Raw genomic sequence first — 14,658 nt, 5'->3', positions numbered from 1 at the left:
TAATAACTTCAGTGAGGCATGTGGAAAGTAAACTACTATTGAAGAAATATCTAGGGAAAGGAATATCTTCTAATATTAGTCAAATTTTATCATTTAATCTCCCCAATCTATTTTTCACATATACATATCAAACTTAAATAAAAGCTCTAAGATTTTTCAAACACTTCAAAGTAACACTTTAAAATAACACTTCAAAATTTCTTTCCACAGGTAGATGTCTGACAGTGCTCTCAGAGGAGTCAGATTAGAAGGCCTTTTGCAATCAAGAGTGGAATCAGGAAAAGGATAACAATGCAAAGGCCTTTCATAAAGACCATTTGAAAGAATGACACCAAGACACTTTGTTTTATATTTTTTTTAAAGTAAGTGAAAACAATTTTATTTTATTTCAGATGTTCTCTAAAATTGTACAATTTAGTCATCTAGCTGACAAAGCAGAGCAACACCACGTTTGATCCAGTGTTGAGTGGGTTGGTCTGTTTTTAACAACATTGCAATGACAAAGTTAGTGGAATGTCCTGTAGTAGAAAGAGTTCCTTTACGTTCACTTGTCTTGTAGAGAGGACAGACATAGGCATTTGACTTCACAATCTTAGTCTTTTTAACTTGAAAAAGAAAGAAAGAGATTCATTTAGTGAAGGGAAAAGAGCCATGGGTACGGAAAAACAACTGTTTATCTTATAGTAAAATGTAATTTTTAAATTTTTAACAGCTGATCCATTATTACTGCTATAAAACAAGGAAAATTATTTCATATGGTGCAAGTCTAGGAACCAGGAATTGATCTTAAAGTTCTGATCACTTAATAGGCATGAAAAAACTCCAGAGAATTTGTGAGGGAAGGAGTAACAAAAGAAGATAGGGAAGAAGGGACAAAATACAGTATAGGTAATAAAGGAGATTCAAAAGGAGAAATAAACTGCTTAGAACTCTGGTATAAGAAACACATAATTTAGAAGAAGCTGAAGTTTCTATTTGTTTTTAGCAGGCTATTAAAACAAATACTAAAACACACCAACTCTTGACAACTCACAAAAAGAATCTATGCATAATTCCTGAAAAGCCAGATATGAAATATCAGGAGCCCTTATAAACTACAGCCATATTTCTCACAATTGAACCACATTAATAATGAAAATATTTGATAGATTGGGTGATTTGTAAATGTATTTATTTATTATTAATATGATCAAGAAAATTAGAGGTGGGGTGTAGCTCAGTGACAGAGCATTTGCCTGGCATGCATGAGGCCCTAGGTTTCATCCACAGGACTGAAAAAAAATACAAATAAAAAAAACAACCAAAAAAGCAGAGGGACAATATATTCTCCATTACAGATATTTCATCATTTTATATTATAATTCAGTTAGATCCTAAAAGACTTGAGCAAAAACTAATTTTGGGGAGCAGTTAATAGTATCTACCATTATTCTCTTTAAAATTCAAGGAAATTTTGTTAAAAATGTATTTACTTGGTTTTATCCATATGATGGGCATCAGGTCAAACAGAAGTTTGGGATATTGTTCAGCAAGCAAGCCACTGTAATGAGAAATTAACGGAAGTTATTAGTTATTTTGTTAGATCTAAAATGTCCCCCAAAGGCCATGTACTAATGGCTTGGATGCTGGCCTGTGGCTCTACCAGGAGATAAGGCCTAGTTGCAGGAAGTAAGTCACTTGGAGAAAGACTCTGTATAGTACATTTTGTCCTTGGTCCCTTCCTCTCACAGTGCATGTTCTCTTTTCCTCTGCTTTCTGGATGCGTTAGGGTGAGCTTTGCTTCACCTCATGCTCCCTGATATGGTGTTTGCCTGACTGCAGGCCCATAATCAGGGAAGCCAAGTGACTCCTCTGAAACCATAAATGAAAACAAATCCATCTCCTTTTAAGTTGTTTATCTCAGGTAATCTGTTACAGCAATGAAAAGCTAACATATTTGTGAAATTTGCTTCTTAAAATAGACTGCTATTTAGATATTGATTTTTAATATAGAAGAGGACCAGTGATAGAGAGGAAAAGAGTATAAAAGGAAAAGAAGAAGAAAGAGTAGGAGGAGAAGGGTGGGAGAAGGCAATGAAGAACAGAGCAATAAAATATAATTTTAGAAAGGTGAAGTATAAAACTACACAAATATCAATGCCTGCTAATTTTTTAAAAAACTGGATCAAGATCTAGGTTTATTAATGGTTCCTTCAAATTTTATTTCTTTGTTTTTTGCTCATTTAAAATAGAAATGGATATTTGTCAGAAAAATAATTTATACCATAAAAATTTTGTTTTGTGGGCTGGGATGTGGCTCAAGCGGTAGCGCACTTGCCTGGCATGCGTGCGGCCTGGGTTCGATCCTCAGCACCACATACCAAAAAAGATGTGTCCACCGAGAACTAAAAAATAAATATTAAAAATTCTCTCTCTCTCTCTCTCCTCTCTCACTCTCTCTTTAAAAAAAAAAATTTTGGGGGCTGGGGATGTGGCTCAAGCGGTAGCGCGCTCGCCTGGCATGCGTGCGGCCCGGGTTCGATCCTCAGCACCACATACCAACAGGGATGTTGTGTCCGCCGAGAACTAAAAAATAGGTGTTGAAAATTCTCCCTCCCTCTCTCTCTCTCTCTCTCTCTCTCTCTCTCTCTCTCTCTCCTCTCTCACTCTCTAAAAAAAAAAAAAAAAATTTGTTTTGTTATTAGCCGTACTTGAAGTTACTTGGTATGGACATTGGTGGCTATATCTAACTATTTTTTAAACTTTCTAATTTTTTTGATTTATATAATATTTGTATATATTTATGAGGTACAATGAGATTTTTTTGTTTTTGCTTCATATATATATATATATATATATATATATATATTTCAGTTATACATGACAGTAGAATGTATTTTGGCAGAATATACATACACAAAGTATAAGTTATTCTATTAGGTTCCCACTCTTGTGGTCATACATGATGTGGAGTTACCCTGGTTTTTGTATACATATGCAGGCTAGGAAATTTATGACCAATTAATTCTACTGTCTTTCATATTCCCCTTCTCCTCCCTTCCCTTCATTACCCTTTGTCTAGTCCAATCTATTTCTATTATTCCTCTCCCCAACCTCCCTTGTTTGGGGTTAGCATCCACAAATCAGAGATAACATTTGGTCTTTGGTTTTTTGGGATTGGCTTATTTCATTTAGTATGATACTCTCTAGTTCTATCCATTTACTGGCAAATGCCATAATTTCATTCTTCTTATAGCTGAGCAATATTCCATTTGTACATATACCACATTTTCTTTATCCATTCATCTGTTGAAGGACACCAAGTTGTTTCTATAGCCTGGCTGTTGTGAGTTGAGGTGCTATAAATATGGATGTGGTTGCATCACTGTAGTATGTTGTTTTTAAGTCTTTTGGGAATACACCAAGGAGTGGCATAACTGGGTCAAATGGTGGTTCCATTCCAAGTTTTCTAAGGAATCTCCCTACTGCTTTTCATAGAGGTTGCACCAATTTAATGCCTGCATATTTTAAGTGCCTCCTATGAGGCAGATACAATGCATCACATTTGACCCTCATAATGATCCTATCCCCATTTATATTCCTATTTCACAGATAAAAACTATAGGCTCAGAGATATTGAGTATTTTTCTCAGTTACACAGCTATTAAGTGCTAGAATCAAGATTTAAACAGATGTTCCAAAAACTCAGTCTACACGGTTTGTTGGAAAGGAAGGAAGGAAGAAAAAATAAATATACAAAGGTGGTAAAGTAAATGAAGAAAACTAGCAGTAAAGTGATGAAAAAAGACAAGAGAAATAATCAAATTAACTATGTGAAATTGAATCTTCTCATGATCCTGTTTCAGAACTGTCACTGTAAAACCTTACCTTACTATTCCCTCCTATGGGATTTTTCCTACCTTGGTCTTTCACCTCAGTCTTTAATATCCCCTTTAACATCTCCTTGGGAGCAAAGTCTTACCCTACATTCAGAAATAGAGGATTATGCCTATACATATATTGTTGGAGACCAGGGCTCCAAAGAAATATTTCTCCCCTTCTCTTTTATCCCTATTTATCTGAAACTGGGAATAGTTTCCTGATAGTTTTCTAAGAGTGAAGCTAGAAATTGAATGTTTATTCTTTTTTTTATTGGTTGTTCACAACATTACAAAGCTCTTGATATATCATATTTCATACATTAGATTGAAGTGGGTTATGAACCCCCAATTTTACCCCAAATGCAGATTGCAGAATCACGTCGGTTACACATCCACAATTTTACATAATGCCCTATTAGTAATTGTTGTATTCTGCTACCTTTCCTATCCCCTACTGAATGTTTATTCTTAATACTTATTTATCATCTCATCAAAATGCATGAAAAAGTTTTCCACTCACTAAATGGGAACTTCATTATAACTGTCAGTTTAAAATGGAGTCAGTTCTTCACAGTACAAAATAGAAAACAACTGTTATACAGCAGAATAAGCAAGAAAATAATTTCAGCTAACTTTTTTACTAATGAGACAGACTAGTGAAATATTAATCAAAAATTGTTTGGGCCTCAAAAATAATCACTCTTTGTGCCAATCTGAATAATGATTTAGGTAAGAATTCTGATATTACATTACTTGACTTATTGCTTAAAAAGAGGACATTGATTAAAAAAAAACATGGTTATGAGGGGCAACAGTTGTCTTACCTATGATTCACCCACATTTGAAGAAGGCTTTGCAGTTTAAAGTACTGACCTTTCTCTGTCCCAGCGTGCCCCATCAAGATACAAGCCATGGATATAAACACCATCTTCTGGTGATGTGTCAGATACATCAGAAGGAATAACCTGAAGGGAGAGGGTCACACTAGTATTCTTCACACAATTTAGTATCATAAAGAAAACCCTAGATACATATTCAAAACACATTCAGGGAAACTCTTGTTAAACTATAGTGCATTAACAAGACAAATATATACTTTATGAAACACAAAGAATGAAAAGAAGTAGAATTGCTTATAATGGGTTAAAATATATAAATTTTACATATCCTTCTTGCTTAAATACATGACTTTGATATAATGACATTTTGATGAGTTGAAGGAGTTACTATACCTCAAATTCATATCTTAGTAAATCAATAGGGATGGTGTATTTTCTGGCATAATTCTGCATAGCTCCAGTTAAAAAGGCTTGGGTGAAAAAGAAACCTGAGAGCCAAAACACATGAGGTTTTCCTGAAGTATACCAGTCCTATAAAGGGAAAACAAAATATGTAATGTCCACTTTTTTAATTTATACAAATGTCAGCTAACATACAATTCCTGATTCTGATTTTTATATGTGTTACCTATACTTTCCAGCATAAGACTCTCTTCCCTAATATCAAACACAGCTTTTTCCTTTTTCGCCCCCTCTACTTACTCTTCTTGGAAACTGAAAATAATTTGAACAATTATCTGAATGAAACATGGCTTGAAAATTTCAAATCTTCTGCAAAGAAACAAATGTAAATTCTTTGAAGACTACTATATTACTTATCCTATTCAAAAGCCACCATCTTTTTATATTTTACCCACTGTCCATAGCCTTTCTGTGTTGCTTCTAGTTCCTTAATTCTTTTAATCCCTTTGTCTCCATAACCATGTACCCCTTCTGTTCAGATATTCATGATCTTCTTTTATATCAATTTACTGTCTTCTTTTTCCCTCTGCTCAATACATCTAGAACAATGCTGCCAGAATATACCTGACTATACATAGTTTGGATCAGATTTATCATATAGGTAACTCTTCAGTTACCTACCAAGTCTTTTTTTTTTTTTAAGAGAGAGAATTTTTAATGTTTATTTTTTAGTTTCGGCAGACACAACATCTTTGTTTGTATGTGGTGCTGAGGATCGAACTCTGGGCCGCCCGCATGCCAGACGAGCATGCTACCGCTTGAGCCACATCCCCAGCCCCCTACCAAGTTCTTTAGTGACCCACCAACTTAAAGCCCAAGTCTCTTAGTCTTTTATTCAAGACACTTCACAATCTCACCCCAAGTGCATTTTTAGCTTTTTTTTTTTTTTTTCCCTTCAAGCATCCTACATCCTAATTAGACTGGATTATTTGGTGATCTCATCTGTGTTGGGTGAACATCTTTTTTTTTTTTTTTCCTGCCTGTGTTAAAGTAATACCACCCTTCTTTCTCTCAGGAAGACAAACAAACCCTCCTATACTCTCATTCCAAGCCCTTCTGGTGATGGAAATCAACCTAGCCTCCTGTGGTGGGCACTGACTCATATCTGGCCAATCATACTTCAAGTCACAGTGACTGATTCAGGAATGGGAATGTGACCCAACCAAAGCCAGAGATGCAGTAACTCTTGCTGGGACTTTTCAGGAAGAGACTCACTCTTAACTCTTTGAAGTTGCAAAGGTGCAAGGCCACAGTTACTGTTGTTATCTTGCCACAGATGAGATACTGATAATGGAGTCAAACCAAAGGTAATAGAGCCAGGAGATGAAATGCATGAAGCCAAGAACAAGTAACCATGTTTGTAACTCAGTTCAAATTCCACCTGAAGTTACTTTAACTCTTGGACTTTTCAGTTACATGAACAAACAAACTTTCTGCTTATGACAGAATTTTTGTTACTTCCTATGAAATGTACCTTAAATGATACAGATCCTTTTACCCCACAGCTACAAAGCTGTCTGTAAGTCTGTTTATTTTCTTTGCAATATTCACAACCTTTCATCCTTTAGACCCAGCTCAAATGCTACCTTATCCATAAAAATACCCTGCTTGTTTGCTTGCTTGTTTTTTGTGGGGGTCTAGCGGGTGTTACTGGGGATTGAACCCAGGGGCATTTAACCACTGAGTCATATCTCCAGCCCTATTTTGTATTTTATTTAGAGACAGGGTTTTGCTGAGTTGCTTAGGGCCTCACTAAATTGCTGAGGCTGGCTTTGAACTTATGATCCTCTTGCCTCAGCCTCCTGAACTGCTGGGATTATAGGTGTGTGCCACCAAACCCAACTAAACTCTGCTTTTTTGAACCATAAGAACTCTCTCCTCCTTTGAACTCCCAGAGCATTTTACATGTTGGTCTTTTAGGGTTCATTCCTTTCTAAACTATATTAATTTTTGCCTGTATTTTTTTGGATACATAGCTTATTTTTCTGTGGGCTATTGGCAGCTTGAAGGCAGGACTCATGACAATCCTCTTCTTATCACAGAGCAAATAACAAGGTGCTTTGAACAGAGTGGGATCTCAATTCATTTGCTGAATGAACAGATGAATCAATATAATGAACTCTGTTAGTGAGCAAGGAAGAAGTAAGCTTTGCATGCTAGGAATAATGGAACAAACTGCTGGTGGAGATACTACCACAGCACAAGCTAGCAGATCAAAAAGAGGTAAAGAAAGACAAGGAGTCTGACAAGGGCAAAAGGCAGGAAGAACCTTTTATATCCAGGGTTTTCTTTATGATACTGTGTGCATGAAACCTCTAAGAACTGAGAAGGCGCCAGACACAGTTATGCCCACTTGGAATCTTAGCTACTTGGGAGGTTGAGAGAGGAGGATCACAAGTTCATGATCAGCCTCTGCAAATTAGCACGACCCTGTCTCAAAATAGAAAATATAAAGGGCTTGGATGTAGCTCAGTGGAAGAGCATCCCTGGATTCAATTCCCATTACTATAAAACAAAAGCAAGCAAGCAAGCAAACAAACAAACCGAGAAAACAAGGATATAGAAACTCTTACTTTCCTAGAGCTTCCTTTATGAAGAATTTCATTAGTGCCTTTGGTCGGCTACTTACACTATCTCTGAATTAGCTACCATTTAATGAGTGATTTGTACATGCCAGGCACTGTGCTAAGCACTTTACATGTATCACCTGGTGTACTCCATAAAATAATTCAGTGAGTTAGGCATTATTCCTCTCATTTTGCAGATGAAAAAACTAGGATACAGAAAGATGAGTTATTTGCTCAAAGTCACAAATGTCAGATCCAGAATTTTTCCTGGGGTTGTAGCCAAAGTGTGAAAAGTATTTTTTTATAAAAGGCACAGGAATGAAAAAGGGAAAATACTATGAACTAAATGTTTGTTTTCTTCCAAAATACATGTGTTGAAACTATAACCTCCAATTTCATGGGATTTGGAGATGGCACTTTTGGGAGATAATTAGGTCATGAGGGTGGAACCCTTTATTTTTTTTCATATGGTTTTTTGAAAATTTCTTTTTAGTTATATACAATACCAGGATATATCTTGACATAATCACAAAAGCATGGAACACAACCGTCTCCAATTCAGTCCCCAGCATGGTCTCACCCCTCCCCACCTGGGTGGAACCTTCTTGATGGATTTAGTATCTTTATTTAGAGGAACAAGCACTTGCCCCACATACATACATCTGTGAACCAGGAGAACCCCCTAATATGGGTCTTTCTAGCCCCTCCGGAACAGTGAGAAATAAATGTCTGTTGTTAGATCATTCAGTCTACTTTACTTTTTACAACAGCCCGAACTATGACAAAAGATAAACAGGATAAATGGAGAAAGAAAAATGAGAAGAGGATAAAAAATTCAGATGACTTATTTACTTAATTTTTCAACTCTAAGAAACATTAGGAGATGAAAAAGAGTCCAGGAGAAAGATAATGAGAAAATTGACTGTGTTCTGTAAAGGTAAAATGACAATGGAGGAAACCTATTCAGTATTCTATTCTATACTGTTTCTTTGATTAAACATGTAATATGCACAAAAAGTTCCTCTAAGTTAAAAAAATAGTTCATAATAAAGATAGGCCTGGGTATGAATAGGCCATTTACAGAAAAAAAATACAAGAGGTAAGCACACATACTGAAAGAAACACAGGCACATTAATAGTCCAAGAAAGTCAAATTGAAACAAGATATGCTTGACCTATCAGATTGGAAAAAATTTTTAAAGGAAATTTGAGAAAATCTGTTTTCTCCATATCCTAATAAGCACTATTTATTTTATGATAAGCTTTAACAGTGAAACAAATGAAATTTTTGTATAATAAAAAGGGAACTGTTATGATTTAGATATTAAATGTACCCCAAAACCTTATGTGTTGAAGGTTTGGTTCCCATCTGATGGCACTTTTGGGAAGTGGTGGAGAAAGTTAGGTCACTGGGGGCATGCCCCTGAAAGGGCTATTGGGCCCCTCGCCTCTTCCTCTCTCTCTCACTTTCTGACCTCCATGAAGTAAGCAGTTTTACCTCACCATAACTCTTGCACCATGATATTCTGCCTTGCCACAGGTCCAAAGCAAACATGGACTGAAACCTTTGAAATCATGAGTCAAAAGAAATATTTCTTCTTTTAAGTTATTTAACTCAGGTATTTTGTTATAGTAACAGAAGTTGAGGGCTGGGGATGTGGCTCAAGCGGTAGCGCGCTCGCCTAGCGTGCGTGTGGCCCGGGTTCGATCCTCAGCACCACATACAAAAACGAAGATGTTGTGTCCGCCGAGAACTAAGGAAAAATAAATAAATAAATATTTAAAAATTCTCTCTCTCTCTCTGTCCCCCTCTCTCTCTCACTCTCTCTTTAAAAAAAAAAAAGAAGTTGACTAACAGCACTGCAACACTAAAAGCTCATATAACACTTGTGAATTTCTAAATGAGTATTTTAGGGATTCTCCCCACCCTATACTTTTACATAAATATCAACCGTAGGTTAGGGGTAAGCAAGGGAGTTGAGGAGGAAAAACAGTGTCCTGCCTTCTGTTTTCCTGTGCTCTTAATATCTTGGTATATGGGTATATGGGGGAGATTCAAAGCACTTATCTTTCCCCTAGTTTAATGAGATAGGAGAAGCATTATTATTATTATTATTATTTATTTTTGGTGGTGCTGGGGATTGAACCCAGAGCCTTGTGTATGCAAGGCACGCACTCTACCAAATGAACTATATCCCCAGCCCAAGAAGCATTGATTTTAAAGCAATGAACAATTATGGATAAATCCAAGCCTTAGGCTTTTTATTTTTGTAACTTACATAGGTATTAAAATCATAAGATAATATTAAACTGTGGTCTCAGAGAACCACAAACTTAGAATCTTCAGAAATATAAATATCACACATGACTTAGGTTTGGCTAAAGCAAAATTTAAATTTTCTACTCAGTACTTTGAAATGTGTATATTTTTCAGTATTCTAAAATTCTGGTTAGGGGCTGGGGCTGTAGCTCAGTAGCAGAGCACTTGCCTAGCGCATGTGAGGCACTGGGTTTGATCCTCAGCTCCGCATTAAAAAATAAAATAAAATAAAGGCATGCTGTCTATCTACAACTACAAAACTATTGTTTAAAAATTTTTGGTTAGATGGCCATGAAGCTACTAATCACATTCTATTCAACTCAGAGACTTTAAAGTGACTGTACTCAACTACTAACATCTTCCCATTCAACCAAAAAAAAAAATATATATATATATCATACACAAATACACATACATATACATATACACACATTTTTATAAATAAAACCATATTTTACCTGTAAAAACTTCAGTCGGGCTAGAAAATCTGTGATATAACTTCCTAGGGGCTTAAGACTTGGGTATGATCGTTGGGCCCATAGTTCAGGAACTTTTCCAACCAGCAAGCTGCCAGAAAGTGCCTCCAGCTCAGAATCCATTACAACCACACCCTTAATAGCTTTTTTAAGGTCCCAGAGAGTGTTACGTATAGTTGTAATTAAACTACAATGAAAGAAATTTTATCATAAACATATATATGATAATAAATATCAGCATACAGTCTTTCTAGAAGAAGAAATAGCAGGAACCTCATTCACTGCCTTGTGGGAGTGTTTTCCAAAGTGTGGCTACCTCCCACTGGGGGTTATGTGAGGTAATTTTAGGTAATATTTGGATGAACATTTTTTATTTTAATCATTACACACATTTTCAAATATAGAAAATGGTACTATTAGCATATCAAAATTTTTGCTTTCTATTATTCCTTAGGACTTAGCTAATTTAAAAAATGTGATTGTTGACAAATTGTGGTTTTATAGGTCTGTGGGGTACAAAATAGTATTATGATTTTTTTAATTGAATGTAGAAAGAATATGTTAAGCTAATTAACATCTATCACCTCAAATCTTTAGCATTTTCTGGGATGAGAGCATTGGAAATTTACTCTTAGTGATATTAAGTTATATGGTATTCAATATTAGCTATATTCAGCATGCTGTGCTACTGATCTTAAAAAAAAATCAAACTCATTTCTGAGGTTTTATACCCTTTACTCTCATCTCATTATTCTCTCACCACCCAGCATCTTTCTACTCTCTTTCTATCATTCTACTCTTTCTATAAATTCAGTTGTTTTAGATTCCACACACGATTTAGAACATACAGTATCTTTCTGTTTGACTAATTAGCATAATATTCTCCAATTACATCACAAATGACAAAATTTCTTCTTTTTTAAAGACTGAATAGTATTTCACTATGTATGTGTATACATACATATATGTACATAATATGTACACATACATATATGTACACACACACACACACACACACACACACATATATATCACATCTTTTTTATCTATTCATTTCTTGATTGACACTTAGTTTGATTCCAAAACTTGGCCACTCTCAGTAGTATTGCAATGAACATGAGAGTGCAGATGTCTTTTTGGCATGCTTATTTCAAATCTTTGGATAAACACTCAGAAGTAGGATAGTTGGAACACATAGTTAATTCTATTTTTAGTTTTTTGAGGAAACTTCATATAGTTTTCCATAATGGTTTTACTAATTTATATCCCCACTACCAATGTTTCAGGGATCTCTTTTTACCACATCTTCCCCAGAACTTGTTATCTTTTGTCTTCCTTTTTTTTTTTTTTTTTGGTACCAAGGATTGAACCCAGGGGCACTTTAACACTGAACCACATCCCCAGCCCATTTTTCATATTTTATTTTGAGATAAGTTGTTGAAGCTGGCCTTGAACTTGTGATTCTCCTGCTTCCACCTCCCCCTATTGGGATTACAGGTGTGCACTTTCATGTCTATTGTTTCTTTTAAAATGAAGAATCTTTATTTTGAAATTCTATTTGTCTATTTTGCTTTTGTTGCCCACAATTGTGTGGCCAATTCTAAAAAATCATTGCCCAGACCAATGTTGTGTAGTTTTTCCTATGTTTTCTTCTAGTAGTTTTACAGTTTTAGGTCTTGTCTTTAGTCTACTTTGAGTTGATTTTTATATGTGACGTGAGGTCCGATTTCATCTTTTGTGCAATGTATATATATATATATATACATATGTATATACATACATGCACATAGATTTATATGTATGTTTTTTCCCAATGCCATTTATTAAAGATACTCTCATTATCCACTGTATATTATTGGCAGCTTTTAAAGAACCAATGACCACAGACATATTAGTTATTTTCTGGATGCTTTATTCTGTTCCTCTGATCACTATGTCTATTTTTATGCCAGTATTATGCTGTTCTCATTACTACTGCCTTGTGATATAGTTGAAATCAGGTAGTGTGATGCCTCCAGCTTTGTTCTTTTTTTTCTTTTTTTGATTGTTGATGGATCTTTATTGATTTATTTATATACAGTGCTGAGAATCAAATCCAGTGCTCACACATGCTAGGCAAGTGCTCTACCACTGAGACACAACCCCAGCCCTCCAGTTTTGTTCTTTTTGCTCATGATTGCTTTGGTTATCTGGGGTATTCTGTGATTCCATATGAATTTATTTTATTTTATTTTTTTTTTGGTGCCAGGGGTGCTTAACCACAGCACCCCCCCTTTTAAAAATATTTATTTTTTAGTTGTAGTTGGGCACAATACATTTATTTATTTATTTATATGTGGTGCTGAGGATCAAACCCAGCACCTCACACATACTAGGTGACCACTCTACCGCTGAGCCACAACACTAGCCCTTTTTATTTTGAGACACGGTCTTACTAAGTTGCTGAGTGTCTTGCTAAGTTGCTTAAGATGGCTTTGAACTTGTGATCATTCTACCTCAGTCTCCTAAGATGCTGGATTATAGGCATGCACCATTGCACCCACCTAAGATTTTTTTTCCTATATCTATAGGATGTGATACGAACTTTTGATAGGGTTGCAATAAATCTATAGACCACTTTGGCAGAACCCAGCTAATTTAAAAGAAGAATTATTTAAGGGAAAATATTGGGCAAATAATACTACAAGTAACATGCAAATATGGGAGAAGTTAAAAAGATGTTATATAACAGCTGAAACTAGGGAAACAATACATTAAAACAAATTATATATTCATTTATACTCTGGCAAATATTTTGCTTCCCACTTCAATCCAAACAGGTAAGAAAACCGTAAACATACTTGTGAGTATAGATGCCCAAGCAACTGGGGGACAGCATGCTATTATAAATAAATAACTATAGCCTTTGTATAAGAAATAACTAATTAAATAGGGTAACACAGAATTTTAATATATTTTACTTTAAAGTGTCAATATGTATAGAAACTATAATAAACTTGAAAACATTTTAGAAAATGTATAACCAAAACAATTCACCATTCCTTAATCCAGTAAATATTCAATTAAAAAATTAAAAGCAAATAATTTTGTTTATTATCATGCAGTACTTAATCAATTTAGGTTGCACTCAGTAAATGTGTGTCAGGTGGTAGAAAAACAACAGAAGATATGCCTATACATAGGCCTCACTAATGTTCATTCTCCCTTTAATTCCTGAGGAGAATAATAATGGATGAGAAGTTACAATTAATGAATATTTTTAATCAGTAAGAATATATTTCTTTTTCATCATTATTTTTACATTATAAAAGGTACTCTATCTTCTGGAGCAAAAGGTTATGAAATTTTAAAAGGTCAAAATTTTAAATGGGAGGTTTTGATAATCTTAAATTTTTTTATCAATATCAGCATGTCTTTTTGTCAATTTTGGTGGCTTGCCTTCTGAATTGCTGGAGATATAGATACTTACTTGTTAAATCGTTCCATTTCTTGTACTAACACAGTATTCATGCTCTCTTCATATCTCACAGGATACTTCATTAGTGCTGTTTCAATATCAAAATCAAATGGAAGCTACAAGATGGATTTTGAAGATCACAAATACTCAGAATGGATAATTAGTCTCACTCAGCTATAATATCAGTAATAGCTAATACTAGGGTGTTACTATATGGAAGGTACTATGCTGCTTTCCAAAATTATCTCATTTAATCCTTTGGTGATATTATTATTTTCATTTTATAGATGAGAACATTTGGCCTTAATTTGCAATCCTTCTGCCTCTGCCTCCAGAAAGGGATTACAGGTGTGTGCCACTGTGCCTGATTTATTTCTAATTGATTATCAACTGGGTTCCAAACAGCTTAGCTTACCCCACATCAAATAATTAACTTTGTAAAAGTAGCAGGTTCCCAGGGCATAGGGAGAGAGAAGGCCACTTAATGTGTGATTTCTGCGTGGCACCTCAGAGACACTTTGGGACTGCTGATGAAATCCCTTTAAGACACTGGAATTCATACTCTTAAATGGGCAAAGAAGTTTCCCAGTTGGGGAAGTCTTAAACTAAAAGAATTGCACTTGCCTGATGGTCTCCAGGTGATAGTCTTTGGAGAGTACAAAAGAATTCCAAAATTC

At 35.1% G+C, this 14,658-nt stretch overlaps 1 protein-coding gene across 1 annotated transcript in view; it reads right to left on the bottom strand.

Annotated features, from left to right (window-relative positions):
- Positions 1–213: 213 nt before the first annotated feature.
- The window catches only part of DNAH12 (dynein axonemal heavy chain 12), a 299,548-nt gene continuing 285,103 nt past the window's right edge, over positions 214–14,658 (bottom strand). Inside the window, exons 69-74 of the mRNA XM_081284134.1 lie at positions 13,994–14,097; positions 10,507–10,711; positions 5,093–5,230; positions 4,734–4,825; positions 1,473–1,540; positions 214–605 (exon numbers count right to left, since the gene is read on the bottom strand). Of these exons, the coding sequence (XP_081140260.1) occupies positions 415–605; positions 1,473–1,540; positions 4,734–4,825; positions 5,093–5,230; positions 10,507–10,711; positions 13,994–14,097 (798 nt within the window). The 3' untranslated portion in view covers positions 214–414. The remainder of the gene's footprint in view (positions 606–1,472; positions 1,541–4,733; positions 4,826–5,092; positions 5,231–10,506; positions 10,712–13,993; positions 14,098–14,658) is intronic.

Source organism: Spermophilus citellus, assembly GCF_964194105.1.
Source record: "Spermophilus citellus genome assembly, chromosome: 3".
Taxonomy (NCBI): domain Eukaryota; kingdom Metazoa; phylum Chordata; class Mammalia; order Rodentia; family Sciuridae; genus Spermophilus; species Spermophilus citellus.
Note: the sequence above shows the minus strand (reverse complement) of the source record. Positions and strands in the feature narration are given on the sequence as shown.